Raw genomic sequence first — 26,929 nt, 5'->3', positions numbered from 1 at the left:
CCAACTTTTCACTCTCCTCTTTCACTTTCATCAAGAGGCTCTTTAGTTCTTCACTTTCTGCCATAAGGGTGGTGCAATCTGCATGTCTGAGGTTATTGATATTTCTCCCAGCAATCTTGATTCCAGCTTATACTTCTTCCAGTCCAGCGTTTCTCATGATGTACTCTGCATATAAGTTAAATAAGCAGGGTGACAATATATAGCTTTGAAGTACTCCTTTCCTGATTTGGAACCAGTCTGTTGTTCCATGTCCAGTTCTAACTGTTGCTTCCTGACCTGCATACAGGTTTCTCAAGAGGCAGATCAGGTGGTCTGGTATTCCCATCTCTTTCAAAATTTTCCACAGTTTATTGTGATCCACACAGTCAAAGGCTTTGCATAGTCAATAAAGCAGAAATAGATGCTTTTCTGGAACTCGCTTGCTTTTTCCATGATCCAAAGGATGTTGGCAATTTGATCTCTGGTTCCTCTGCCTTTGCTAAATCCAGCTTGAACATCTGGAAGTTCACGGTTCACGTATTGCTGAAGCCTGGCTTGGAGAATTTTGAGCATTACTTCACTAGCATGTGAGATGAGTGCAATTGTGCAGTAGTTTGAACATTCTTTGGCATTGGCTTTCTTTGGGATTGAAATTAAAACTGACCTTTTCCAGTCCTGTGGCCACTGCTGAATTTTCCAAATTTGCTGGCATATTGATTGCAGCACTTTCACAGCATCATCTTTCAGGATTTGAATTAGCTCAACTGGAATTCCATCACCTCCACTAGCTTTGTTCGTAGTGATGCTTTCTAAGGCCCACTTGACTTCACATTCCAGGATGTCTGGCTCTAGGTGAATGATCACACCATCGTGATTATCTGGGTCGTGGATATCTTTTTTGCACAGTTCTTCTGTGTATTCTTGCCACCTCTTCTTAATAGCTTCTGCTTCTGTTAGGTCCATACCATTTCTATCCTTTATCAAGCCCCTCTTTGCATGAAATGTTCCCTTGGTATCTCTAATTTTCTTGAAGCGATCTCTAGTCTTTCCCATTCTGTTGTTTTCCTCTATTTCTTACAAAGATAATAAAAGAAGGTGGACACTTGCAATTTCCTGATTGTCCAGTGGTTAGGGCTTGGTGCTTTCACTGCCAAGGGCCCAGGTTTGATTCTTGGTTGGAGAACTAAGATTATCCAAGCCAGGTGATGTGGGCAATAAATAAATAGATAGATAGGGCTTCCCTGGTTGCTCAGTAGTAAAGGATCCACCTGCCAGTGCAGGAGACACTTGTTCTACACCTGGTTGGGAAGGTCCCACATGTCATGGAACAACTAAACGCATGCACCACAACTACTGAGCCCGTGCTCTACAGCCCGTCCTCCACCAAGAGAAAAACCACCGTAGTGAGAAGCCTGTGCACTGCAGCTAGACAGCAGACCCTCTCACGGCAATTGCAGAAAGCCCTTACCCAGCAACCAAGAGCCAGTGCAGCCAAAAGTAAATAAATTTAAAATTTTTTTGTCAAAAAGAAGGAAGGCAAGCAAGATATGAAAGCAACCTAGATGTCCATCGACAGATGAATGGATAAAGAAGCTGTGGTACATATATGCAATGGAATACTACTCAGCCATAAAAAGGAATGCATTTGAGCCAGTTCTAATGAGGTGGATGAAACTAGAGCCTATTGTACAAAGTGAAGTAAGTCAGAAAGAGAAAAACAAATCATATACTAATGCATACATATGGAATCTAGAAGGATGGTACTGATGAATCTGTTGACAGAGCAGCAGTGGAGACACAGACATAGAGAACAGACTAATGGAAAAGGATGGGGAGAAGAAAGAGAGGGTGGGATGCATGGAGAGAGCTGCGTGGATGCATACACACTAACATATGTAAATAGCTAGCCAATGGGAATTTGCTATATGATTCAGGAAACTCAAACTGGGGCTCTATAATAACCAAGAGGGTTAGGAATGAGCAGGAGGTGGGAAGGAGATTCAAGAGGGAGGGGACATATGTACACCCATGGTTTATTCATGTTGATGTATAACAGAATCAAACCAATATTGTAAAGCAATAATAAATCAATTAAAAATAAATTTAAAAATAAAATAATTTTAAAAAAGAAAAAAAAAAAAGAAGGAAGGTAGGGATCATACTCACGGGACTCCCTCTGAAGCTAAGGGAGGAGCCCTCTGTAACCCTGAACCCACTTTGGGTTTAGATAATGAGAGATTAAAGAGAAGAGGAAAACCTCAGTGCTCAAGAGTACTGAACTCTTGAAATAGAGAAACGTCTTAAATCTGTCCCTGAAGAAGCCCATGAAAACTTTTGTTAGTGCTGGGACCAATGAGCTCAGGTCAAGACCCAGCTGCCGACTCAGGTCGCTCTTCTGGCCAGTCTCTGGCTCAGTTTGCTTTCTTAGAGTTTACAAATATTACAGGACACCAAGTGGTTTTTTCAAGATTTATTTGTGAGTAATGTTCGAAGAGACCTGATATGAGAATGTCAATGCCTCTAGACCACCCTATGTGTGGAAGTCCACTGTCGTCTCCTGCAGACTTCTACAACATGAAGTTCAACTCTGCTGTCTTATTACTACTATCATCACATGTACTGATATGACTTCTATATTACCAGTGGTTGCACGGGGGTTGGGAAGCTGGTTTATAATTTACTTCACACCTACTGTCGCTTCCTGAACTTCAGCATCTACTTTTACCTCCTTACCTCCCTCACCTACTATCACTTCCTTAAACGTGGAAGTCTTGACACTTAACATTGGTGGCCACACCAAAGAGGAATGTAGCTATGAGGTCATAAATGCAACCAAAGACCAGTCTCAAGTAAACGACTGGGTCTTGCTTTTGTTTCACTGAGCGTGTTCCTCTTGCAGTGGGTCCACTGTCCACGCTCCCTCCCTCACCTCTGCTTAAGCACAGTGGAGGTTTCCAGCCTGCATGGCAATGGCAATGCTTTCTATTACTGCGGATTCCTCTATGATTGCATACCTTATGGTCACAGTCATAATTTATTGCTTCTATAGTAGCATTGCAGCTGTTATCAAGACAGAACATCCCAGAAGCACAGGGGGTACCATTTCTCACATGACTGACATCAGTTATTCCTGGGGAATAGTGTATGCCTAATCCCCAACACCAAACAGCTGACACCTCTGACTGAAAGAGTGAAACACCTTCCTGCAACCAGATAAGAGTGACATTGACACACTGCAGCCTTCCACACTTTTGGTCATTGGCACCACAAGCACGGAATCTCAAAAACCTATCATCTCTTGTACAGTGTCCAAATCGTCTGCCTCTGCTATTTATTGTATAGCATTCACCATTACTGTTACGAGCGTGTCTTCCAAAGATTTCTCTGCAGGGCAGAGTGCGGTAAGTGCAGTTCCCACGATAGCAGTGGCCTTCTTCAGTACAGGGTGTTCCATCCTGCATATAAAAATCTGCTGGACATTGATTGGTTGTTCCAAAACAGTACTCCAGTAGATCACATATAATCTGGATTGTTCTGCAGAGTGTTCCAGGTTCAGAGTACATACAGTTTGTACAGCATAGTCCTGTATTACAAACAGCATCTCCCTGAAACTTACAGTCCTGTTGACAGCATTTCTTGTTATAACACTGCTGAAGGAGCCACAGTCACATTGCTCTTCAACCCGCACTATAGTGTTTCCACAATGAGGTTTTGTCAGACTTTCATTAAAATAATGCACTGTGAGGTTTAACATACAATTGCCCCATATTCCTACTATGTACTGCCAATGTGCAACGCAACAGTAACTGAAGGAATCTGACAAGACTGGGTATGGTGCCATGGAGGCAGGCTGTCCATCTCATGAAAAAGCAGGTAACATTATTATACCACAGACTCACACTTCTCACAAGTAAGTTGTGCTGTTACAACAGCTAACATGTAATAATGCCTGCCTAAATAACCAACAGACAGTAGAATATTACTATCTTTACATACACTATACAGTTTTGGCTGAAAATAACCTTGTTGTGACCCATCATGATTCATCATGAAAGACAGAGAGAGATATGTAACTGGTAGCAAATTGTCTCCATGATAACGAGCATATGTACCACCTGGTACATTATAATTATTCACGACAGCTGGATCTCTTGCAGTGTACAGTAGCACTGCAGTGAGATAGTACCTTGTAAAAAGAGCTTGAGAAAAAGTGTCTGTTTTACTACTCATACATATCAAGACTTCTATACACTTAGTTACATTATTGTATATACAATACATTGAATTAGAAAACTGAGCAAATCCTCTTAAAATTCCCTCATGTGCTGCAAACAACCTAGGACTAACCCTAGGGGCTATACTGACATTCATTAACTTCAGAGAGCAGTGGCTGCCTATCCTCCTCGTGTCCCAGTCTATACTCAGGACCTGTTGCACTGGCGTCTGCCACAATCTGAGAAACTACATGTTCAGACCTTTCAGAATACTTGATGGGTTTTATTTCATAGGTAAGGTCATCCAACTTCATGATACCTTTGAGACCCCCCATAGCAAGTGTCCACAGTGATGGACAGAGGAATCTCCTCCAGGTAGCCAAGGTAGTAACAGTCTAAAGGGACGAAGGAGTAGTCCTTCTGGAGGGCTCCTTGGTCATCCTGAGTCACCAGTGGCAGTTGTCTGGGCCAGATAATTTCTTGCACTGCATGTGGATAAGTGCCTCTGGCCCCCAAAACGCAGGCTTAGAAGAGCCAGCCCAGGACCTGCACACCCTTGCCTCGGTGCAGCTCCTTCCTGGGAATCACCACCTCTGAAGGGCTGTAGTGCCCTGAAGGACATCCTAGAGAACACTGGACAGAAGCCAGCACTGCCCAGAGCCTGAGCAGCCAGAGGGCTGCCCTCAAGGTGACCTGGCCCTCTGCCAGCCTGGGGGCCCAGCTCAGGGATATCTGTCAATGAGAACTGTTCAAAGTAGGGTAAAAGCAGAGTAGCCAATCTGTACCATCTGCTGCGGCCACTTCCTACCAAGGAGATATTGACAGACAAAAAGGAGTTGTTGGGTGGGTCTCCTAATGGGATTAGGTAACAATGTCAGGACATGAGTTTAAGCAAGCTCTGGCAGTTGGTGATGGACAACTTGGAATGGAAGTTTGGAATGCTGCAGTCCATGGGGTCACAAAGACATGACTGAGTGACTGAAATACTAACAGTCGCAGAGCAGGGCAGAGGGTAGGTCGGGTTGTGAACTCAGCCAGGGCTGACATGGGAGAGTGGAAGGGCTGTGTCCCTGAGTGCTACCAGGGAACAGAGGACTTACTGGGTCAGCATTCAGCGTAGGATCAACATTCCCCCAGTGCACTGTGAAACCCTTCAGAGTCCTCCATCTGATGTTCCCCTCATTACCAGACTGTGTTACCCTTGCCCCAGTGGGTGAGGAGAGAGGATGCCCCTGAGCGTGGGAGAGCCCCCGAGGGTGTTCCCTCTAGTCTTTGTCCAAGGAGCTCTCCTGGACTGTGAGAGGTTCCTTCCCCCTACCCTGGGCATGTGCTGATCCCCTCTCAGCTGAAGACACAGGGGACTGTCTCTTGGTGCCCAATATGAGACAAAAAATATTTCACTCTTGTGAAAATTCTGTACTTGTTTTCAGGGGAGGAAAAAAATCTACTACCAGTTCATGACCAGAAGAAAAACATGTCCTGGTTCTCCAGATTAAGAATATTTCCCTTTGCAGTTTTGAACATACTCCCGACATTTAAACTGACCGTGTTGGGGGATGAACTTCCAAGGCAAGACATTTATTCCTTGCCTTGGTCTGGCAGGACTCCCTAACCCTGCCCCCCCTCCATCCTACCTGGGCCTGCTCATCTTGGGTGGATCTAATCCATTGGCTAATTTTCCTCTCTGATAGCCTGAGACTTAGATGCTCTTTTGCCTTCACATTAGGGTTTTCACAGAGCACAGAAGATAACTGAGCCATAGAAATCTAATGATGTTTCCCTTTCTCCTTTGTTCTGTGCATTCCCAGGGCTTCAGTGTTAAGTGCCCACAGTTCTGCTCTCTCATGAGAATTCCCATTGACCTTTCAAATATTAATTCTACACTTTTAATACATATCCTGTACAAGATGTTCTCTTCTCCCTCTACTCAACATTTAATTATGCCTACACACATGGCTTTTACTTGTTTGCTTCTTGTTTCATTCTTCTTTTCCATCTTCTATCTGGGCCCATTTTCTTTTTACTCTAAAATTATGTCTCATAGTCTCCTTTGCTGCCTGTCTGCTGACAATGGACTCTGTCTCGTGTTTTCATACTTCCTCTTCCATTAAAGTACTTTCCTCAGCATGAAACTTTCTAAGGTTCAGTGTCAAAGGTCCAGTACTGCAGACTTGCACTTCTTTCCCCCCTCATCAGAATTCGGAGGCCACACCCATTCTGTCTGCCCATACATCATGATGCAGAGTCTGACTTCTCTGTGGGTCTCCAAATCTAATATCATACACTGAGGGGTATGATAGTACCTTTTAGTTTATCAACTGTGCCTTGGTTACACTGTGAAATATTTCCTTGGCATCTTTTTTGAGATGCTGGGGTGGGGAGCCATTCTGCACAGCCTGTGGGATCTCAGTTCCCTAAACCCAGGCTCCAGTAGTGAAAGCCAGGAATCCTAACCACTAGGCCACCAGGGAACTCCCTCTCTGTACCCGTTTTGAAAAGAGTTTACAGTGAGTGGACATGGAATTTTGTCAAATGCTATTGCTGCATCTGTTGAGATGATCATGTGGAATCCCCATCACTTGTTCACGGTAGATGGCCCATGCAGACTCTTGGTGAATTTGGTGTGCTGAGAATTCTTGCATCAGTATAGAAATCTCATCCAAGACTATGAGTCTTGGTGCTCCAGGATTAGTGGTAAATCCAGCATGGAGGCTGTAGACAAAAGTGAAAATTTCCTATTGCAGACCAGTAACTCTGTGCCCTGGGTTCCCAGGCTGAAACAGGGAAAATTTCCTATTTCAGGCTGGCAACTCTGTGCCTTTCTTTTCCTTTCTCCCTTCCTTTCAACTTTCTCCCTTCAACTTTCAACTCTTCCTTTCTCCCTTCCTTTCAACTTTTTCTGTTCAACTTTCAACTCTTCCTTTCTCCCTTCCTTACTTCCTTTCCCATATACAGGGAAATCTGTACCTCTACCCTATACATGGAAATCTGTATTACTAGGAGAGAATCCACAGAAATTATCTCCTACCTTCCTTCTTTGTATACACAGAAAACTGTATCTGAGTAACATAATCTACCAGCACCTGATGCTCACCACTCTGTTTGATCTTCTATGACAAAAAATCCAAAAAAAGAATAAACATATCTCATAGATACGTTATGCCTAAAACAGGTGGGCTATATACAAGAACATTGCATTATATATACAAGAACATTGCAAATCGACTATACTGCAACATAACATTGGCATATTAAAGAGAAGGAAAGAGAAACAGTGCCTACTTTATTCCCCCTGACCTCCCTGGCTGGCACTGCTACCCCATCCCTGGAGCTTACTGCTGGGGTGAGTTTGACACAGCCTGGCAGGGTGCCCTTCACTGAACCTTTTTTAAACATCTACTATCTGCTATGCTGTGGCCTGGACCAGACTCCCCAGTGGGATCCAAGCCTCCAGGGACTTGGAAGCAAATATTACAAGCCCTGAACATGCCCTAGTACTGGGCATTCCATCTCAAGCCTCTTTTCTGGAGTGCAGCCTCCTAGGCACCTAAGCACACTCAGCAGGATGCTGTGGACCCAGTAGTAATTAGTCCAGTGTGTGTGTATGTGTGTGTGTGATGCTTTACTGGGGAAAAGTAATGAAACACAAGCCCTTAGGTGTTTGCTCAGGAACAATTCACTCTAATCCACAGCCCAGGATGCTGACTTTCCCAGGAACCAGAGATGTGCTTTAAAAAGTGCAGTCGCCTGTAAACATCTCCTGTAACTACAACTTAACCAAAGAGACTGACCAGTACCTCTAATTCACAAGCCCTGGGGTTTCTGTTAATGACAGCTGCCCACAGGAAATCTCCCAAGGTAGGGGATTGCAGGAATAAATTCCAAACACAACAGAGTTTCAAGAAGCCAATTGCCACAGTAAATTTTCTTCACACCCTTTAATGTAAAGGAAACAAGAAAGAAAAAAAAAAAGCATTACTCCACCCACAGGAGTAATGCACAGCGTCCCTAATTGCTGCAGGCATGCCAATCAAAACAACGGTGGGAAATCAAATTCCACCAGTCAGACTGGCCATCCTCACAAGTCTACAAACAATAAATTCATGAGAGAGCTGGCAGATGAGGTAACCCACTGCATGTTCAGTGGAAATGGACATTGACAACAGCCACTAGAAAGCACAGCCTCTCAAGAGAGCCAATCCCAGGATTAGACATCCCCACACCTGGGCCGATATCCTGAGAAAGTCATTATTCAATAAAACACATGCGCCCCAACATTCACGGCAGCTCTACTCACAACAGCCAAAACAGAATCTGCAAAATGTCCACTGACAGATTAAAGGTTAAAGGTGCGTTACGTATAGACAATGGACCATTACTCAACTATGAAAAAGAGCCACTGAAACTATGAAATTATGCCAGGGGACATGAAGGAGGAAACAGACAGAGCTGGACTCCATCTTAGGCCAGGCTGCTAACATTAGGCTACATGCATGGTCACCCTCCCAATGGACTCCGAACTTTGTGCCTGGTGTCTATAGAAATGGCATACCAATGGAAAACAGAACCCCTGGATAAAAGAGCCTCAGGACTCTTACTTGGACTCTCCGTTGCCTAAAAGAATATGCTAATTATCTCTATAACAGAACAAAGTGGTAAATGCCATTATGTTTATCAGGATATGACCATGGGCCTATTGATAAATATCCACTGTTTATCTAGTCTTGTGACACATGAATCATGGGTTTGATAGTATCTCTTTTTTACCTCGTCCAGACTAGTTTCAAGGAATTTGGGGAGGTGGGTTTGAGCAAGTACACTTAGTGTATATAAGGTTTTCACAAAAACTGGTCGGGGTCCTTGGCTAAGAGGAGACTCTGCCTTGGGCCCGCGGGTGTAATAAACTGCACTCCACTATCTGCATTGTCCTGAGTGAGTTTGTTTCCCGGGATGCATGGCTACAACTTTCGGTGCATTGGCCGGGAAACTCCTCACTTTGAGGAGACAAGTCCCATTTGGGACTACTCAGAGGCCTTGCAGCTTGAATCTTAAAGAAGGGGGAGGCTGCTCACCTTTCTGGAAGGATTCTGCTTCTCAAAACGCCTGGACCTTCACGTTAGCAGGTAGTGGACGGCAGCAGGGGAACTGAGCGCTCAGGTGAGGAGGAACCCACCCGGCAGGGTGGAAGAAGGGGCCTGATCACCCCCCTGGGAGGGACTAGAAGGAGCAGGAACCCACAGGAGACTGGAATAAGCAGGAGGCGATTGCTTGGTACACAAGTGTGCTAGGGCTTAGGAAGGGAATTTGTGAAGGTCATTTAGGAGGTGTGTCCACGCTGTCTCAGGGAAAATTATTACCAGCAATCGCCAGGGGATTTTTAGGATAGGAAACTGGTCCTTGTGTGCTCATATTCTGCCCTTCCCCAGGAAGTGTCCCATCTGCTATGAAATTCTTGACCCCCTTGGAATTGTCAGGTTAGAAGGAGGGGGATACATTAAGTGAGTATGAATTGCCTTTTCCGGAGATGGCCTGGGACATGGGATATTTAACCCATCTATGTTTTCATCTGCACCTGATCAAGTCCACCAAGGCAGAACGGACTTTAAGGGAGAAACAGTCTTGGACCACTTGGTGTTCTGGTTTGGCCTTGCTGACCGGCAGGTGAAGACACGCCGATACCCCTTCTCCCTCCGAGATCTGACAGGATTTGGATGAATATGATCTGCGCCTCCCCCATACTGGATGATGATGCGCCCGCCGCCCCAGTGCTCCACCAGGACCGGAGGCCACCTTAATGCCCGATCCAGGGCCAGGTGAAGTTCCTGCAGCAGCCGCTGCTCCTCCGCCAGCTCTCCCAGAGTTCGTAGAGCCGCCGTTTTGGCAGGCTCCAATCCCTGTGTCAGAAGCCTCTGGCCAACACTTCCAGGATCCAGCTCCAGCCCAACCGCCCAGGCTATACCCGCCTCTCTCCGTGAGTAGTGACAGGAAGAGGAGGGAGACGTTGGAATTAAGCAGAGACTGCGCTCTGCCAGAGAGCCGCAGGGAATGAAAGAGAACAGACAAGAGATTTGCAATGCTAGCTGCTGCTCTGGGAAGCCTCCTCTGCCCCAGGGACAGGACAGTCCTTCAACTGGTCCCAACTGAGGCCCCGGGCCCATTACAGCCAAACCAGTGTGCCAGGTGGTAAGATTCGGGCCACTGGCCGAATGAATGCCCTAAGGCAAAGAAGGAAGAGGAAGCTCCCGCAGTTGTGGGGCTTGCTGGCTTGGAAAACTACATAGGGCTGCCAGGGCTCAGAGGTATCAGGTTCCCGAGAGCCCATGGTAGTCTTAAAAGTAGGGGACCAAAACATTGACATTATGGTGGATACAGGAGAACTGTCGGTAGTAACAAAACCTGTGGCACCACTGTCCAAAAAGACTACCGCTGTAACTGGGGTATCGGGAGAACAGATGATTAAATCATTTTCCCAGCCCAGAAAATGTCAGATGGCGGGACACCAAGTGATTCGTGAATTCCTCTACATTCCTGAGTGCCCAGTACCCCTGTTGGGAAGAGACTTGCTCTCCAAACTAGGAACACAAGTGACTTTCTCCCCTGAGGAGAGGCCCACCTTCCGGATGGGCACTATGACTTATTTGCTCTCTCTCTCTCAATACCCTCCCAAGATGAGTGGAAATTGCATGAGTCTCCGAAGGAAGAACGGGTGAGCCGGAAGAGCATGAGAGAGAGCTAACTCAATTATCCCCTGAGGTCTTGGTGGAAGACAACCCCCCCTTGCCCCCCAGGCTGGCTAAACATCAAGCCCCAGTGATAATAGAACTCAAACCAGGCACCATCCCGGTTAGAAAGTGCCAGTACCCGCTACCGATAGAGGCCTAGGCCGGCATACTGCCCCACATCAATAGATTGAAACAAGCGGGCATTCCAGTAGAGTGCCATTCGGCTGGAAATACGCCGATCCTGCCAGTCGAAAAGGAAGAAGGACAGGACTATAGGCCTGTACAAGATCTCAGGCTAGTCAACCAGGCTACTGTAACTTTACACCCCACTGTTCCAAGCCCCTATACCTTACTTAACCTCTTCCCACTGAGGACTAACGTTTATAAAGTATAAACTTTATAAAGTATATACTTTTCACCCCACTGTTCCAAGTCCCTATACCTTATTTAGCCTCCTCCCGCTGAGGACTAAAGTTTATACTTGCTTAGATCTCAAGGATGCCTTCTTCTGCATACACCTTGCCCCAGCATCAGAGCCCATCTTTGCCTTTGAATGGGAAGATCCAGTCAGAGGCACCAAACAACAGCTCACCTGGACTCCTCCACAAGGGTTTAAGAACTCCCCAACCATCTTTGGGGAAGCCTTGGCTTCTGACCTGGACTCATTCCATTCGAAAGAGTATGGATGTTGGCTCCTACAATACGTGGATGACCTGCTGCTGGCTGCCGAGGCCAAGGAAAAATGCTGAAAAGGGACAAAAGCACTGCTCCAGCTGCTGATGGAAGCAGGTTACCTGGTGTCGAAGAAGAAGGCACAGATCTGCAAGGAGGAGGTAAGGTATCTGGGGTTTGTTTTAAAGAAGGGCACACGGTTCCAGACCCTAGTTGGGTCCTATATACTGATGGCACTAGCCTGATAAAACAAGGACAACGGCCGTCAGGTTAGCCAAAGTGGAAGGGGCCATCAAGACTGAACAGGGATGGTGGGAATTGCCAAGTGGCAAATTATTGGTACATAGGAGCTGGCACACACTCTGGTAAGCCAAACACACCAAGTGACCCATCTAGGCCATGCTGCCTGCTCACAGGTTAATGTTGCCTCTCGGGTATTCAGACAAAAACTCAAGGTGTTCAGCTGAAAGGCACGCTGCCCCTTGAACACCTGGGAGTGGACTTCACTGAGATGAAACCTCACCGACACTACCGTTGCCTGCTGGTCATGGTTATGTGTGTTCTCGGGATGGGTAGAAGCTTTTCCTACCTGGACTGAAAGAGCATCAGAAGCAGCCCAGTGCCTGCTTAGGGAAATAGTTCCCAGATTTGGATTTCCTACTGCATTGGATCAGACAATGACCTGGCTTTTGTAGCTGATTTAGTACAACAAGTAAGCAAAACTTTAAACATCAAATGGAAATTGCACACTGCATATAGGCCCAGAGTTCTGAGATGGTGGAATGAACCAACCGGACATTAAAGAGATTCTCCAAATGGATCATAGAGACCAACTGCTCCTGGGTGGACTTGCTTCCAAAGGCTCTGCTCAGACTCAGGATGACCCCACGGTCCCAAGGCTATTCTCCATATGAAATTGTGTATGGGAGGCCTTCTCCTATAATAAAACAGGTGTCAACAAATTTGCCTCAGGTAAGGGGGAATAGGATTTTGCAGCAGATGGAACTGGGTAAGGTAATAAATTGGGTAACTAAGTTTGTACAAGAAAGGATGCCATTCCCCCTTGGGGAACAGATTCATGAGTGTACGCTTGGTGACCAAGTATGGGTCAAAGATTGAAAACTTGATTTACTAGCCCTTCAGTGGAAGAGCCCTTATACTGTTATTCTAACTACCCATACAGCAGTTAAAGTTACAGGTATTGCCCCTTGGGTCCATCATACAAGGGTGAAGAGAGCATACCACACAGACCCAGAAAACGCTGAGTGGACTGCACAGAGGGACCCCCGTTGACCCTCGAGAGACTAAGAGCATCCTTAAGAAGAAGGAAAAGAAGATCCTGGAAGAGCCTCTTGAGGATGAAGCCGCATAATCAACTCCTGCTGCTTGGTCTCATCAACGTGCACATTCCTAGGCCAACTTCCACAATACCTCCAACTGTTGGGTATGTGGGGCTATACCTCTGTCTGTGATGGATGGACTTCCCTGGTGGCTGTCACTGCTCTGCCAAGAAGATTTTAAACCACTCTGCTCTTTTCTGGGACACAATCATAATCTCCCTGCTCTCTAGGTGTAAGCCAGAACTACTGTCAATAGACTCGGGTCATGGGGTTACATTTGATATAAATGCCAGTGTAACAAAAGCCTAACCTACAACACGTCGCAGTAAATCTACCTTATTTACATGCTAGGTGGACAAGATCTGTGTTTCAATGGTATGAGTATATTGCTGCCTTATTCCTACCCTCTGTAGGGACAACAGATATTATGATTAAAGTAGAGGCCTTGACTAATTTCACAAAGCAGGCCCTCCTAGATAGAACAAAAGCCATCCAAGCCTTAAATGAAGAGCAAATCCAAATGAGAAAAGCGGTAATTCAAAATAGAGTGGCTTAGTAATACTCCATTGTGTATATGTACCATAGGTTTCTTATCCATTCATCTGCTGATGGACATCTAGGTTGCTTCCATGTCCTGGCTATTACTCAGCCATTAAAAAGAATACATTTGAATCAGTTCTAATGAGGTGGATGAAACTGGAGCCTATTATACAGAGTGAAGTAAGCCAGAAAGAAAAACACCAATACAGTATACTAACGCATATATATGGAATTTAGAAAGATGGTAAAAAAAAAAAAAAAAAAGAGTGGCTTTGGACATACTCACAGCTGCTCAAGGAGGGACCTGTGCTATAATTAAGGTTGAATGTTGTGTATGCATTCCTGACTTATCTGGCAATGTATCAACTGCTGTAGATGACTTGAAAAACCAGGTAAAAGCAATGTCAAATGAAAACATTCCTTTCTGGACTTCACTCCTATCTTGGGTGAAGGGTGGTTCGTGGAAAACTATATTTACCACTGTTATAGTTGCCTTGATAGTTCTGCTTTGTGGACCCTGAATTTTACAATGTATTATGAACTTTGTAACCTGAAGGTTGATGTCATTCTCCCAAATTGGCGGCCTGAGAGCCAGGGTACAATATATCCCTATGAGTGATGCTCATAATATGAGTTAAGAGCATCAAGAGGGGGGAATGAAGGAGGAAATAGACAGAGCTGGACTCCATCTTAGGCCAGGCTGCGAACATTAGGCTACACACATGGTCACCCTCCCAATGGACTCTGAACTTTGTGCCCGGAGTCTATAGAAATGGCATACCAATGGAAAACCAGACTACCCACCCCCCTCCACTTCCCACCCCCCCACCCCCACCGCCGATAAAAGAGCCTCAGGACTTTTACTTGGACTCTCCGTTGCCTAAAAGAATATGCTAATTATCTCTATAACAGAACAAAGTGGTAAATGCCATTATGTTTATCAGGATATGACCACGGGCCTATTGATAAATATCCACTGTTTATCTAGTCTTGTGACACATGAATCATGGGTTTGATAGTATCTCTCTTTTACCTCGTCCAGACTAGTTTCAAGGAATTTAGGGAGGTGGGTTTGAGCCAGTACACTTAGGGTATATAAGGTTTTCACAAAAACTGGTCGAGGTCCTTGGCTAAGAGGAGACTCTGCCTTGGGCCCGTGGGTGTAATAAACTGCACTCCACTCTCTGCATTGTCCTTCTGAGTGAGTTTGTTTCCCGGAACACGTAGCTCCAACAGTCACTAGGAGGATGGACCTTGAAGGAACATACACTAAGTGAAATCAGCCAGACTGAGGAAGACAACAGCCTTTGACGTCCCTTGTAGGAAAAATTTAAAAAGAGATACAAAGGAACTAACTTACAACCCAAAAAGAGACTCTGAGAATTCAAACACAGACGGTTCCAGTAAAAAATAAAACAAAATAAAATAAAACCCGAAAGGGCAGGGATGAATTCAGAGGTAACAACTTACATATACACAGAACTCTGTAGGTATAATAGATAATTCAAAAAGATGATCTCTTTCCTTCCTTCCATATATTCACAGAAATCTGTAGCTGTCATAGATGCTCAAGAAGGACCCGATGTTCAGCAAGTGGAACTTTGCTTGAGCTTCTGCAATAGTCTCTATGGCAAAAGAATCCACAAAGGAACAGATACGCTATATATATATGTCATAACTGAATCAGGTGGTTGTACACTAATGGCAAGCACAAAACTGCAAATCAACTTTACTCGAACATAGCTTCAGCATGAGATTAATGAAATCAAACAGGAAAAAGTTAATGCCTAATTTATTCCCTGCAACCTCCCTAATTCAGGCTACTCTCCCATCCCTGGAGCCTGAGCAGGCTTGTGTCTCATGTTTAGAATGAGGCGGGGTTGAGAATACAGCTAAAATATTAAAAAAAAAAAAAAAAGATGGGTAACCTTGTGATTTTGACCCCATAAGGTACAATAGCTAAGACTTGGAATCAAGCTAATCGTAGAAGCACAGTTGAATTGATACAGATGATGGGATACATGTACTGCAATATTTCTTAACCATAAAGAAACACGAAAAATGCCAAAGCCGGTCACAGGAAAGTAGAGATGATCATTCCAAGTGAAGTAAGGGACACAGGAAGAGACAAGTATCAGTATCATATGATATCACCTCTCAGTTCAGTTCAGTTCAGTCGCTCAGTCGTGTCCGACTCTTTGCGACCCCATGACGCAGCACGCCAGGCCTCCCTGTCCATCACCAACTCCCGGGGTTCACTCAGACTCACGTCCATCGAGTCAGTGATGCCATCCAGCCATTTCATCCTCTGTCATCCCCTTCTCCTCCTGCCCCCAATCCCTCCCAGCATCAGAGTCTTTTCCAATGAGTCAACTCTTCGCAAGAGGTGGCCAAAGTACTGGAGTTTCAGCTTTAGCATCATTCCTTCCAAAGAAATCCCAGGGCTGATCTCCTTCAGAATGGACTGGTTGGATCTCCTTGCAGTCCAAGGGACTCTCAAGAGTCTTCTCCAACACCACAGTTGAAAAGCATCAATTCTTCGGCGCTCAGCCTTCTTCACAGTCCAACTCTCACATCCATACATGACCACAGGAAAAACCATAGCCTTGACTAGACGAAGCTTTGTTAGCAAAGTAATGTCTCTGCTTTTGAATATGCTGTCTAGGTTGGTCATAACTTTCCTTCCAAGGAGTAAGCATCTTTTAATTTCATGGCTGCAGTCACCATCTGCAGTGATTTTTGGAGCCCCCCAAAATAAAGTCTGACACTGTTTCCACTGTTTCCCCATCTATTTCCCATGAAGTGATAGGACTGGATGCCATGATCTTCATTTTCTGAATGTTGAGCTTTAAGCCAACTTTTTCACTCTCCACTTTCACTTTCATCAGGAGGCTCTTTAGTTCCTCTTCACTTTCTGCCTTAAGGGTGGTGTCATCTGCATATCTGAGGTTATTGATATTTTTCCCGGCAATCTTGATTCCAGCTTGTGTTTCTTCCAGTCCAGCGTTTCTCATGATGTATTCTGCATATAAGTTAAATAAGCAGGGTGATAATACACAGCCTTGACGTCCTCCTTTTCCTATTTGGAACCAGTCTGTTGTCATGTCCAGTTCTAACTGTTGCTTCCTGACCTGCATACAAATTTCTCAAGAGGCAGATCAGGTGGTCTGGTATTCCCATCTCTTTCAGAATTTTCCACAGTTTATTGTGATCCACACAGTCAAAGGCTTTGGCATAGTCAATAAAGCAGAAATAGATGTTTTTCTGGAACTCTCTTGCTTTTTCCATGATCCAACGGATGTTGGCAATTTAATCTCTGGTTCCTCTGCCTTTTCTAAAGCCAGCTTGAACATCAGGAAGCTCATAGTTCATGTATTGCTGAAGCCTGACTTGGAGGATTTTGAGCATTACTTTACTAGCTTGTGAGATGAGTGCTATGTGTTTTCTATGACCAGTGCATTTTCTTGGCAAAATTCTACTAGTCTTTGCCCTGCTTCATTCCGTATTCCAAGGCCAAATTTGCCTGTTACTCCAGGTGTTTCTTGACTTCCTACTTTTGCATTCCAGTCCCCTATAATGAAAAGGACATCTTTTTTGGGTGTTAGTTCTAAAAGGTCTTGTAGGTCTTCATAGAACCGTTCAACTTCAGCTTCTTCAGCATTACTGGTTGGAGCATAGACTTGGATTACTGTGATATTGAATGATTTGCCTTGGAAACGAACAGAGATCATTCTGTCATTTTTGAGATTGAATCCAAGTACTGCATTTTGGACTCTTTTATTGACCATGATGGCTACTCCATTTCTTCTGAGGGATTCCTGCCTGCAGTAGTAGATATAATGGTCATCTAAGTTAAATTCACCCATTCCAGTCCATTTCAGTTCACTGATTCCTAGAATGTCGACATTCACTCTTGCCATCTCTTGTTTGACCACTTCCAATTTGCCTTGATTCATGGACCTGACATTCCAGGTTCCTATGCAATATTGCTCTTTACAGCATTGGATCTTGCTTCTATAACCAGTCACATCCACAGCTGGGTATTCTTTTTGCTTTGGCTCCATCCCTTCATTCTTTCTGGGGTTATTTCTCCACTGATGGCCACTAGCAGATTGGGCACCTACTGACCTGGGGAGTTTCTCTTTCAGTATCCTATCATTTTGCCTTTTCATACTGTTCATGGGGTTCTCAAGGCAAGAATACTGAAGTGGTTTGCCATTCCCTTCTCCAGTGGACCACATTCTGTCAGATCTCTCCACCATGACCCGCCCATCTTGGGTTGCCCCACGGGCATGGCTTAGTTTCATTGAGTTAGACAAGGCTGTGGTCCTAGTGTGATTAGATTGACTAGTTTTCTGTGAGTATGGTTTCAGTGTGTTTGCCCTTTGATGACCTCTTACAACACCTACCGTCTTACTTGGGTTTCTCTTATGAAATCAGATTGATTAGATTCTGTGCAGCCAAAGATGGAGAAGCTCTATACAGTCAGCAAAAACAAGACCAGGAGCTGACTGTGGCTCAGACCATGAACTCCTTATTGCCAAATTCAGACTTAAATTGAAGAAAGTAGGGAAAACCACGAGACCATTCAGGTATGACCTAAATCAAATCCCTTATGATTATACAGTGGAAGTGAGAAATAGATTTAAGGGCCTAGATCTGATAGATAGACTGCCTGATGAACTATGGAATGAGGTTTGTGACATTGTACAGGAGACAGGGATCAAGATCATCCCCATGGAAAAGAAATGTGAAAAAGCAAAATGGCTGTCCAAGGAGGCCTTACAAAGAGCTGTGAAAAGAAGAGACGTGAAAAGCAAAGGAGAAAAGGAAAGATATAAACATCTGAATGCAGAGTTCCAAAGAATAGCAAGAAGAGATGAGAAAGCCTTCTTCAGCAATCAATGCAAAGAAATAGAGGAAAACAACAGAATGGCAAAGACTAGAGATCTCTTCAAGAAAATCAGAGATACCAAAGGAACATTTCATGCAAAGATGGGCTTGATAAAGGACAGAAATGGTATGGACCTAACAAAAGCAGAAGATATTAAGAAGATATGGTAAGAATACACAGAAGAACTGTACAAAAAAGAGCTTCACGACCCAGATAATCATGATGGTGTGATCACTCATCTAGAGCCAGACATCTTGGAATGTGAAGTCAAGTGGGCCTTAGAAAGCATCACTACGAACAAAGCTAGTGGAGGTGATGGAATTCCAGTTGAGCTATTCCAAATCCTGAAAGATGATGCTGTGAAAGTGCTGCATTCAATATGCCAGCAAGTTTGGAAAACTCAGCAGTGGCCACAGGACTGGAAAAGGTCAGTTTTCATTCCAATCCCAAAGAAAGGCAATGCCAAAGAATGCTCAAACTACCTCACAATTCCACTCATCTCACACGCTAGTAAAGTAATGCTCAAAATTCTCCAAGCCAGGCTTCAGCAATATGTGAACCATGAACTTCCTGATGTTCAAGCTGGTTTTAGAAAAGGCAGAGGAACCAACATCCGCTGGATCATGGAAAAAGCAAAAGAGTTCCAGAAAAACATCTATTTCTGCTTTATTGACCATGCCAAAGCCTTTGACTGTGTGGATCACAATAAACTGTGGAAAATTCTTCAAGAGATGGGAATACCAGATCACCTGATCTGCCTCTTGAGAAATCTGTATGCAGGTCAGGAAGCAACAGTTAGAACTGGACATGGAACAAGAGACTGGTTCCAAATAGGAAAAGGAGGACGTCAAGGCTGTATATTGTCACCCTGTTTATTTAACTTATATGCAGAGTACATCTTGAGAAACGCTGGACTGGAAGAAACACAAGCTGGCATCAAGATTGCTGGAAGAAATATCAATAACCTCAGATATGCAGATGACACCACCCTTATGGCAGAAAGTGAAGAGGAACTGAAAAGCCTCCTGATGAAAGTGAAAGTGGAGAGTGAAAAAGTTGGCTTAAAGCTCTACATTCAGAAAACAAAGATCATGGCATCCGGTCCCATCACTTCATGGGAAATAGATGGGGAAACAGTGGAAATAGTGTCAGACTTTATTTTTGGGGGCTCCAAAAATCACTGCAGATGGTGACTGCAGCCATGAAATTAAAAGATGCTTACTCCTTGGAAGGAAAGTTATGACCAACCTAGACAGCATATTCAAAAGCAGAGACATTACTTTGCCAACAAAGGTTCGTCTACTCAAGGCTATGGTTTTTCCTGTGGTCATGTATGGATGTGAGAGTTGGACTGTGAAGAAGGCTGAGTGCCAAAGAATTGATGCTTTTGAACTGTGGTGTTGGAGAAGACTCTTGAGAGTCCCTTGGACTGCAAGGAGATCCAACCAGTCCATTCTGAAGGAGATCAGCCCTGGGATTTCTTTGGAAGGAATGATGCTAAAGCTGAAACTCCAGTACTTTGGCCACCTCTTGCGAAGAGTTGACTCATTGGAAAAGACTCTAATGCTGGGAGGGATTGGGGGCAGAAGGAGAAGGGGACGACAGAGGATGAGATGGCTGGATGGCATCACCGAATCAATGAACGTGAGTCTGAGTGAACTCTGGGAGTTGGTGATGGACAGGGAGGCCTGGCGTGCTGCGATTCATGGGGCCGCAAAGAGTCAGACACGACTGAGCAACTGATCTGATCTGATCTGAGATGAGATGAGTGAAATTGTGTGGTAGTTTGAGCATTCTTTGGCATTGCCTTTCTTTGGGATTGGAATGAAAACTGACCTTTTCCAGTCCTGTGGCCACTGCTGAGTTTTCCAAATTTGCTGGCATATTGAGTGCAGCACTTTCACAGCATCATCTTTCAGGATTTGAAATAGCTCAACTGGAATTCCGTCACCTCCACTAGCTTTGTTTGTAGTGATGCTTTCTAAGGCCCACTTGACTTCACATTCCATGATGTCTGGCTCTAGATGAGTGATCACACCATCATGATTATCTGGGTCGTGAAGATCTTTTTTGTACAGTTCTTCTGTGTATTCTTGCCACCTCTTCTTACTATTTTCTGCTTCTGTTAGGTCCATACCATTTGGTGTAATCTCAAGATGGATACAATCGAACTTCTTGCCTGGAGACAGAACCTCACAGACTTAGAAAAGAAACTTCTAATCACCAAGATATAAAGATGTGGAGCATGAAGAAATGAGTTTCTTCAGAGTTGCTGCAGACTAATATATGCACACTACTATTTATAAAATGAATGACCAGGACCCACTGTATAAAACAAGGACACTTATTCCACAGTCTATAATAACCTATATGGGGGAGAAAACCCCTGATTATGTATTAATAGAAGTGAAACTAGTTGTGGTAGAAAGAAAAAAAAAAAAAAACCCACAAGACTGTAATTCACCTATATACTCCAGATCAAATGATGAGATGCAAACAACAAAAGCAAAATAGAAATGCTGACTCAATTTCCCTCAGGACATAGTGACCTGGGCTCGTGTCACATCCCTGGAGCCTGATTGCTTGAGTCCCAAGGCTGAAATGTCCTGGAGCTGAGGGAGCTGGGAGCATGTGGGAGGCAGTGTGCCTCCACAATGAACCTGGAGTGCCTGTTGCCTTCCAGATACACGCGGGATAATTTAAGGGATTGGAATTGTCACCCTGTTTATTTAACTTATATGCAGAGTACATCATGAGAAACGCTGGACTGGAAGAAACACAAGCTGGAATCAAGATTGCTCGGAGAAATATCAATAACCTCAGATATGCAGATGACACCACCCTTATGGCAGAAAGTGAAGAGGAACTGAAAAGCCTCTTGATGAAAGTGAAAGTGGAAAATGAAAAAGTTGGCTTAAAGCTCAACATTCAGAAAACGAAGATCATGGCATCCAGTCCCATCACTTCATGGGAAATTGATGGGGAAACAGTGTCAGACTTTATTTTTCTGGGCTCCAAAATCACTGCAGATGGTGACTGCAGCCATGAAATTAAAAGACGCTTACTCCTTGGAAGGAAAGTTATGACCAACCTAGACAGCATATTCAAAAGCAGAGACATTACTTTGCTAACAAAGCTTCGTCTAGTCAAGGCTATGGTTTTTCCTGTGGTCATGTATGGATGTGAGAGTTGGACTGTGAAGAAGGCTGAGCGCCGAAGAATTGATGCTTTTCAACTGTGGTGTTGGAGAAGACTCTTGAGAGTCCCTTGGACTGCAAGGAGATCCAACCAGTCCATTCTGAAGGAGATCAGCCCTGGGATTTCTTTGGAAGGAATGATGCTAAAGCTGAAACTCCAGTACTTTGGCCACCTCTTGCGAAGAGTTGACTCATTGGAAAAGACTCTGATGCTGGGAGGGATTGGGGGCAGGAGGAGAAGGGGATGACAGAGGATGAGATGGCTGGATGGCATCACTGACTCAATGGACGTGAGTCTGAGTGAACTCCGGGAGTTGGTGATGGACAGGGAGGCCTGGCATGCTGCGATTCATGGGGTCGCAAAGAGTCGGACACGCCTGAGTGACTGAATGATCTGATCTGAAATATATATTGTTTACTTCCCTGGTGGCTCAGACGGTAACGCATCTGTCTACAATTTGGGAGAGCCAGGTTCGATCCCTGGGTTGGGTAGATCCCCTGGAGAAGGAAATGGCAATCCACTCCAGGACTATTGCCTGGAAAATCCCATGGACAGAGGAGCCTGGTACAGCTCATGGGGTCCCAAAGAGTCAGACACAACTAAGCGACTTCACTTTCTTTCTTTAAATACACACACACACACACACACACACACACATAAATATATATCAAATAGATGATCAAAAAGTACTTACTGAATAGCATAGGGAAGTTTATTGAACACACTGTGATCATCTATATGTGAAAGAGAAACCAAGAGAGAATAGATAAATGTCTATGTATTAATATAATTGAATCGAGTTCCTCTACATCTGAAACAAACACAACATTATAAGTCAATTATATTCCAATAGAAAATAACAAGGAAATTACAGTTTTAAAAAAAAAAAAGAGTGCGGTATTGGAAAGTGCTTCCACCTTGTGGCCATTTTCTGTAACAACACCATGAAGAGCTGCACAGAAGCGCATTCACAAGGATTCAAGGTCTGTACTGCACACATGGACATCACCAGATGGACAACACCGAAATCAGATTGATTATATTCTTTGCAGCCAAAGACGGAGAAGCTCTATAAGTTAGCAAAAACAAGACCAAGAGCTGACTGTGGCTCAGATCATGAACTCCTTATTGCCAAATTCAGACTGAAATTGAAGAAAGTAGGGAAAACCACGAGACCATTCAAGTACGACCTAAGTCAAATCCCTTGCGATTATACAGTGGAAGTGAGAAATAGATTTAAGGGACTAGATCTGATAGACAGAGTGATAGATAGATAGATAGATAGATAGATCTATAGATAGATCTATAGATAGATCTGATAGAACTATGGACGGAGGTTCGAGACATTATACAGGAGACAGGGCTCAAGACCATCCCCATGGAAAATAAATGCAAAAAAGCAAAATGGCTGTCCAAGGAGGCCTTACAAAGAGCTGTGAAAAGAAGAGAAGCTAAAGCCAAAGGAAAAAAGGAAAGATATACCCATTTGAATACAGATTTCCAAAGAATAGCAAGGAGAGATAAGAAAGCCTTCCTCAGTGATCAGTGCAAAGAAACAGAGGAAAACAACAAAATGGGAAAGACTAGAGATCTCGTCAAGAAAATTAGAAATACCAAGGGACCATTTCATGCAAAGATGGGCTCAATAAAGGACAGAAACAGTATGGACCTAACAAAAGCAGAAAATAGTAAGAAGAGGTGGCAAGAATACACAGAAGAACTGTACAAAAAAGAGCTTCATGACCCAGAAAATCATGATGGCGTGATCACTCACCTAGAGCCAGACGTCCTGGAATGTGAAGTCAAGTGGGCCTTAGGAAGCATCACTACAAACAAAGCTAGTGGAGGTGATGGAATTCCAGTTGAGCTATTTCAAATCCTGAAAGATGATGCTGTGAAAGTGCTGCACTCAATATGCCAGCAAATTTGGAAAACTCAGCAGTGGCCATAGGACTGGAAAAGGTCAGTTTTCATTCCAATCCCAAAGAAAGGCAGTGGCAAAGAATGTTCAAACTACTGCACAATTGCACTCATCTCACATGCTAGTAAAGTAATGCTCAAAATTCTCCAAGACAGGCTTCAACAATACATGAACCATGAAATTCCAGATGTTCAAGCTGGATTTAGAAAAGGCAGAAGAACCAGAGATTAAATTGCCAACATCCACTGGATCATTAAAAAAGCAAGAGAGTTCCAGAAAAATATCTATTTCTACTTTATTGAGTATGCCAAAGCCTTTGACTGTGTGGATCACAATTAACTGTGGAAAATTCTGAAAGAGATGGGAATACCAGACCACCTGATCTGCCTCTTGAGAAATCTGTATGCAAGTCAGGAAGCAACAGTTAGAACTGGACATGGAACAATAGACTGGTTCCAAATCAGGAAAGGAGTATGTCAAGGCTGTATATTGTCACCCTGCTTATTTAACTTATATGCAGAGTACATCATGAGAAATGCTAGGCTGAATGAAGCACAAGCTAGAATCAAGATTGCCAGGAGAAATATCAGTAACCTCAGATATACAGATGACACCACCCTTATGGCAGAAAGTGAAGAAGAACTAAAGAGCCTCTTGATGAAAGTGAAAGTGGAAAATGAAAAAGTTGGCTTAAAGCTCAACATCCAGAAAACGAAGATCATGGCATCTGGTCCCATCACTTCATGGCAAATAGATGGGGAAACAGTGTCAGACTTTATTTTTCTGGGCTCCAAAATCACTGCAGATGGTGACTACAGCCATGAAATTAAAAGACGCTTACTCCTTGGAAGGAAAGTTATAACCAACCTAGACAGCATATTGCAAAGCAGAGACATTACTTTGTCCACAAAGGTCCATCTAGTCAAAGCTATGGTTTTTCCAGTAGTCATGTATGGATGTGAGAGTTGGACTATAAAGAAAGCTGAGCACTGAAAAATTGATGCTTTTGAACTGTGGTGTTGGAAAAGACTCTTGAGAGTCCCTTGGACTGCAAGGAGATTCAACCAGTCCATCCTAAAGGAAAACAGTCCTGACTATTCATTGGAAGGACTGATGCTGAAGCTGAAACTCCAAAACTTTGGCCACCTGATGTAAAGACCTGACTCCTTTGAAAAGATTCTGATGCTGGGAAAGTTTGAAGGTGGGAGGAGAAGGGGACGACAGAGGATGAGATGGTTGGATGGCATCACCGACTCCAAGGACATGACTTTGGGTAAACTCCGGGAGTTGTTGATGGACAGGGAGGCCTGGCATGCTGCAGTCCATGGGATCGCAGAGTTGGACACGACTAAGCAACTGAACTGAAGTTGTCAACTAAAAAATACAGTCATAACCTAAAAGTAGCAAGTTATTTTACTTAGTGAGAATGTTTACAACTCTAGTCCTGGGAGACAGCATCTCAGTAGCTCTGAGAAAACTGCTCCTAGGAGGTAAGAGGAGTCAGGCTATTTACAAATTTGCAACAAAGGGAGCAGGCAGTCTGAACAGCAAAGATCAGATATACAGTTAAGGAATTTAGCATCCTGTGTATGGAAGATGCAAGCCTCTGGGCTCACTGCATTCATTCCTTTCTATGCACCTCAGCTGTCTGGGGTCAGTCCTGTTTCCTAGTCCACCTTGCTTCTTGCATTGCCCCAGCTCCTCAGCAATCACAGTGGCAGGTGGCAGCATCCTCTGGATCGCAGTTTGGGGAGCCCTCATTCACATTTGCGGAGAAGGCAATGGCAACCCACTCCAGTACTCTTGCCTGGAAAATCCCATGGATCGAGGGGCATGGTAGGCTGCAGTCCATGGGGTCGCTAGGAGTCGGATATGACTGAGCAACTTCACTTTCACTTTTCACTTTCATGCATTGGAGAAGGAAATGGCAACCCACTCCAGTGTTCTTGCCTGGAGAATCCCAGGGACGGGGAGCTTGGTGGGCTGCCGTCTATGGGGTCGCACAGAGTCGGACACGACTGAAGTGACTTAGCAGCAGCAGCAGCAGCAGCATTCACATTTGGAGGCCAGAAATTTCTGATGGCTGTGACATTTCTTGTTTATTAATATGGCAGGAGATATTTTCATTTCACAAAGTAAAAAACACCTGCCCTCCTAAGGCATGGAGAAATGCCTTAGGGGTGGTCATTGGAAAAGACTTCAAAACAAGGCAGGCATTATTGAAGCCAATTTCAAGAAGTAAGTTTAACTCACATCCTTTAAAATAATCACAAGAAAAGATGTCAACATAACTATTTATTAGAAATGCAAATCTAAACTACAGCGAGATATCACATCACACCAGTCAGAATGGCCATTGCCAAACACTAAAAACAATAACTGCTGGAGAGGGTGTGGAGACAAGGGAACCCTTCTCCACCCACACTCGGGATGTAAATTGGTAACAGCCTCTATGGAGGACATTGTGAAGCTTCCTTCAGCCATGAAAATGAGAATGAGTTTAGAATACTCCTTAACACCATACATGAAAATAAACTCCAAATATATTTAAAAACCTAGTTGTGAGGATGGATACTATGAAATTCTTGAGAAAAATATAAACAGGACACAATCTGACATGAATGCAGCAAGTTCTTTGTGGATCTACCTCTTAGAAAAATGAAAAATAAATCACAAATCAGAAAATGGGACCAAATTAACCTTAAAAGCTTTTGTATACCAAAAGGAAACCCTCAAGGAAAGACAAGGACACCCCTCAGAATAGGAAGAAATATTTGCAAAGGAAGAGACCCACAAGGAATTCATCTCCAAAACATACAAACAGCTCATGAAACTCAGTATCAAAAATACATACAAACAAAGAAAAAAAAAATGGGCCAAAGACCAAAATGGATATTTCTCTGAGGAAAGCCTACAGATAGCAGATAGGCACATGAAAAGATGCTCAGCATCACGAAATGTTGCAGAAACCAGTACTCGAGAAACTAAGCATCAGACTTGAAGAGTTGGAGAACTCAGGTTTATTACGCCGGTGGGCCCAGAGGAGTTACCACTCCAAGCTCTGGGCCCCACACAAAGGGTTACAGAGTTTTTATACACGGACAAGCATGATCAAGAGGGTTTGCCGGGGCCAGGGTGATTGCAAATGGTAGGACGAGGGTGAGTGAGACAAGCTCCAGCTCCTAGTATTCTGAGTCCCTGCTTTCTGAGACCTACGTGATCTAGACTTTACAAGGAGCAAGCTGACTTACAGAGGCAGAACGAACAGGAGGTTATGTAAAAATTTTAACTTTTCCTTTTCATTCCCCCCTTTTGATGCTTCTATCACTCGTAGAAAGCATCATCTCATGTTTTGGTAGGACATTTAGAGCTCCCCGTCTTTTAGGGGGCTATATATTGAGCTATTACCATTTGTAACTTTATGGATTCAATCTGAGAGGTGATTGGGT

General features: G+C 44.1%; 1 protein-coding gene across 1 annotated transcript; it reads right to left on the bottom strand.

Moving 5' to 3' along the window:
* Positions 1 to 2,735: 2,735 nt before the first annotated feature.
* Positions 2,736 to 3,542, bottom strand: LOC147372478 (disintegrin and metalloproteinase domain-containing protein 21-like). The gene has a single exon (XM_086404338.1). The coding sequence runs from the start codon at positions 3,540 to 3,542 to the stop codon at positions 2,736 to 2,738; it is 807 nt and encodes a 268-aa protein (XP_086260464.1).
* Between the last annotated feature and the right edge of the window lie 23,387 nt (positions 3,543 to 26,929).

This window comes from Bos grunniens, chromosome 5 (genome assembly GCF_055505025.1).
Source record: "Bos grunniens cultivar Pamir isolate PY7600 chromosome 5, Bosgru_T2T1.0, whole genome shotgun sequence".
In the NCBI taxonomy this organism is placed as follows: Eukaryota; Metazoa; Chordata; class Mammalia; order Artiodactyla; family Bovidae; genus Bos; species Bos grunniens.
This window is presented reverse-complemented; position numbering and strand designations above follow the sequence as displayed.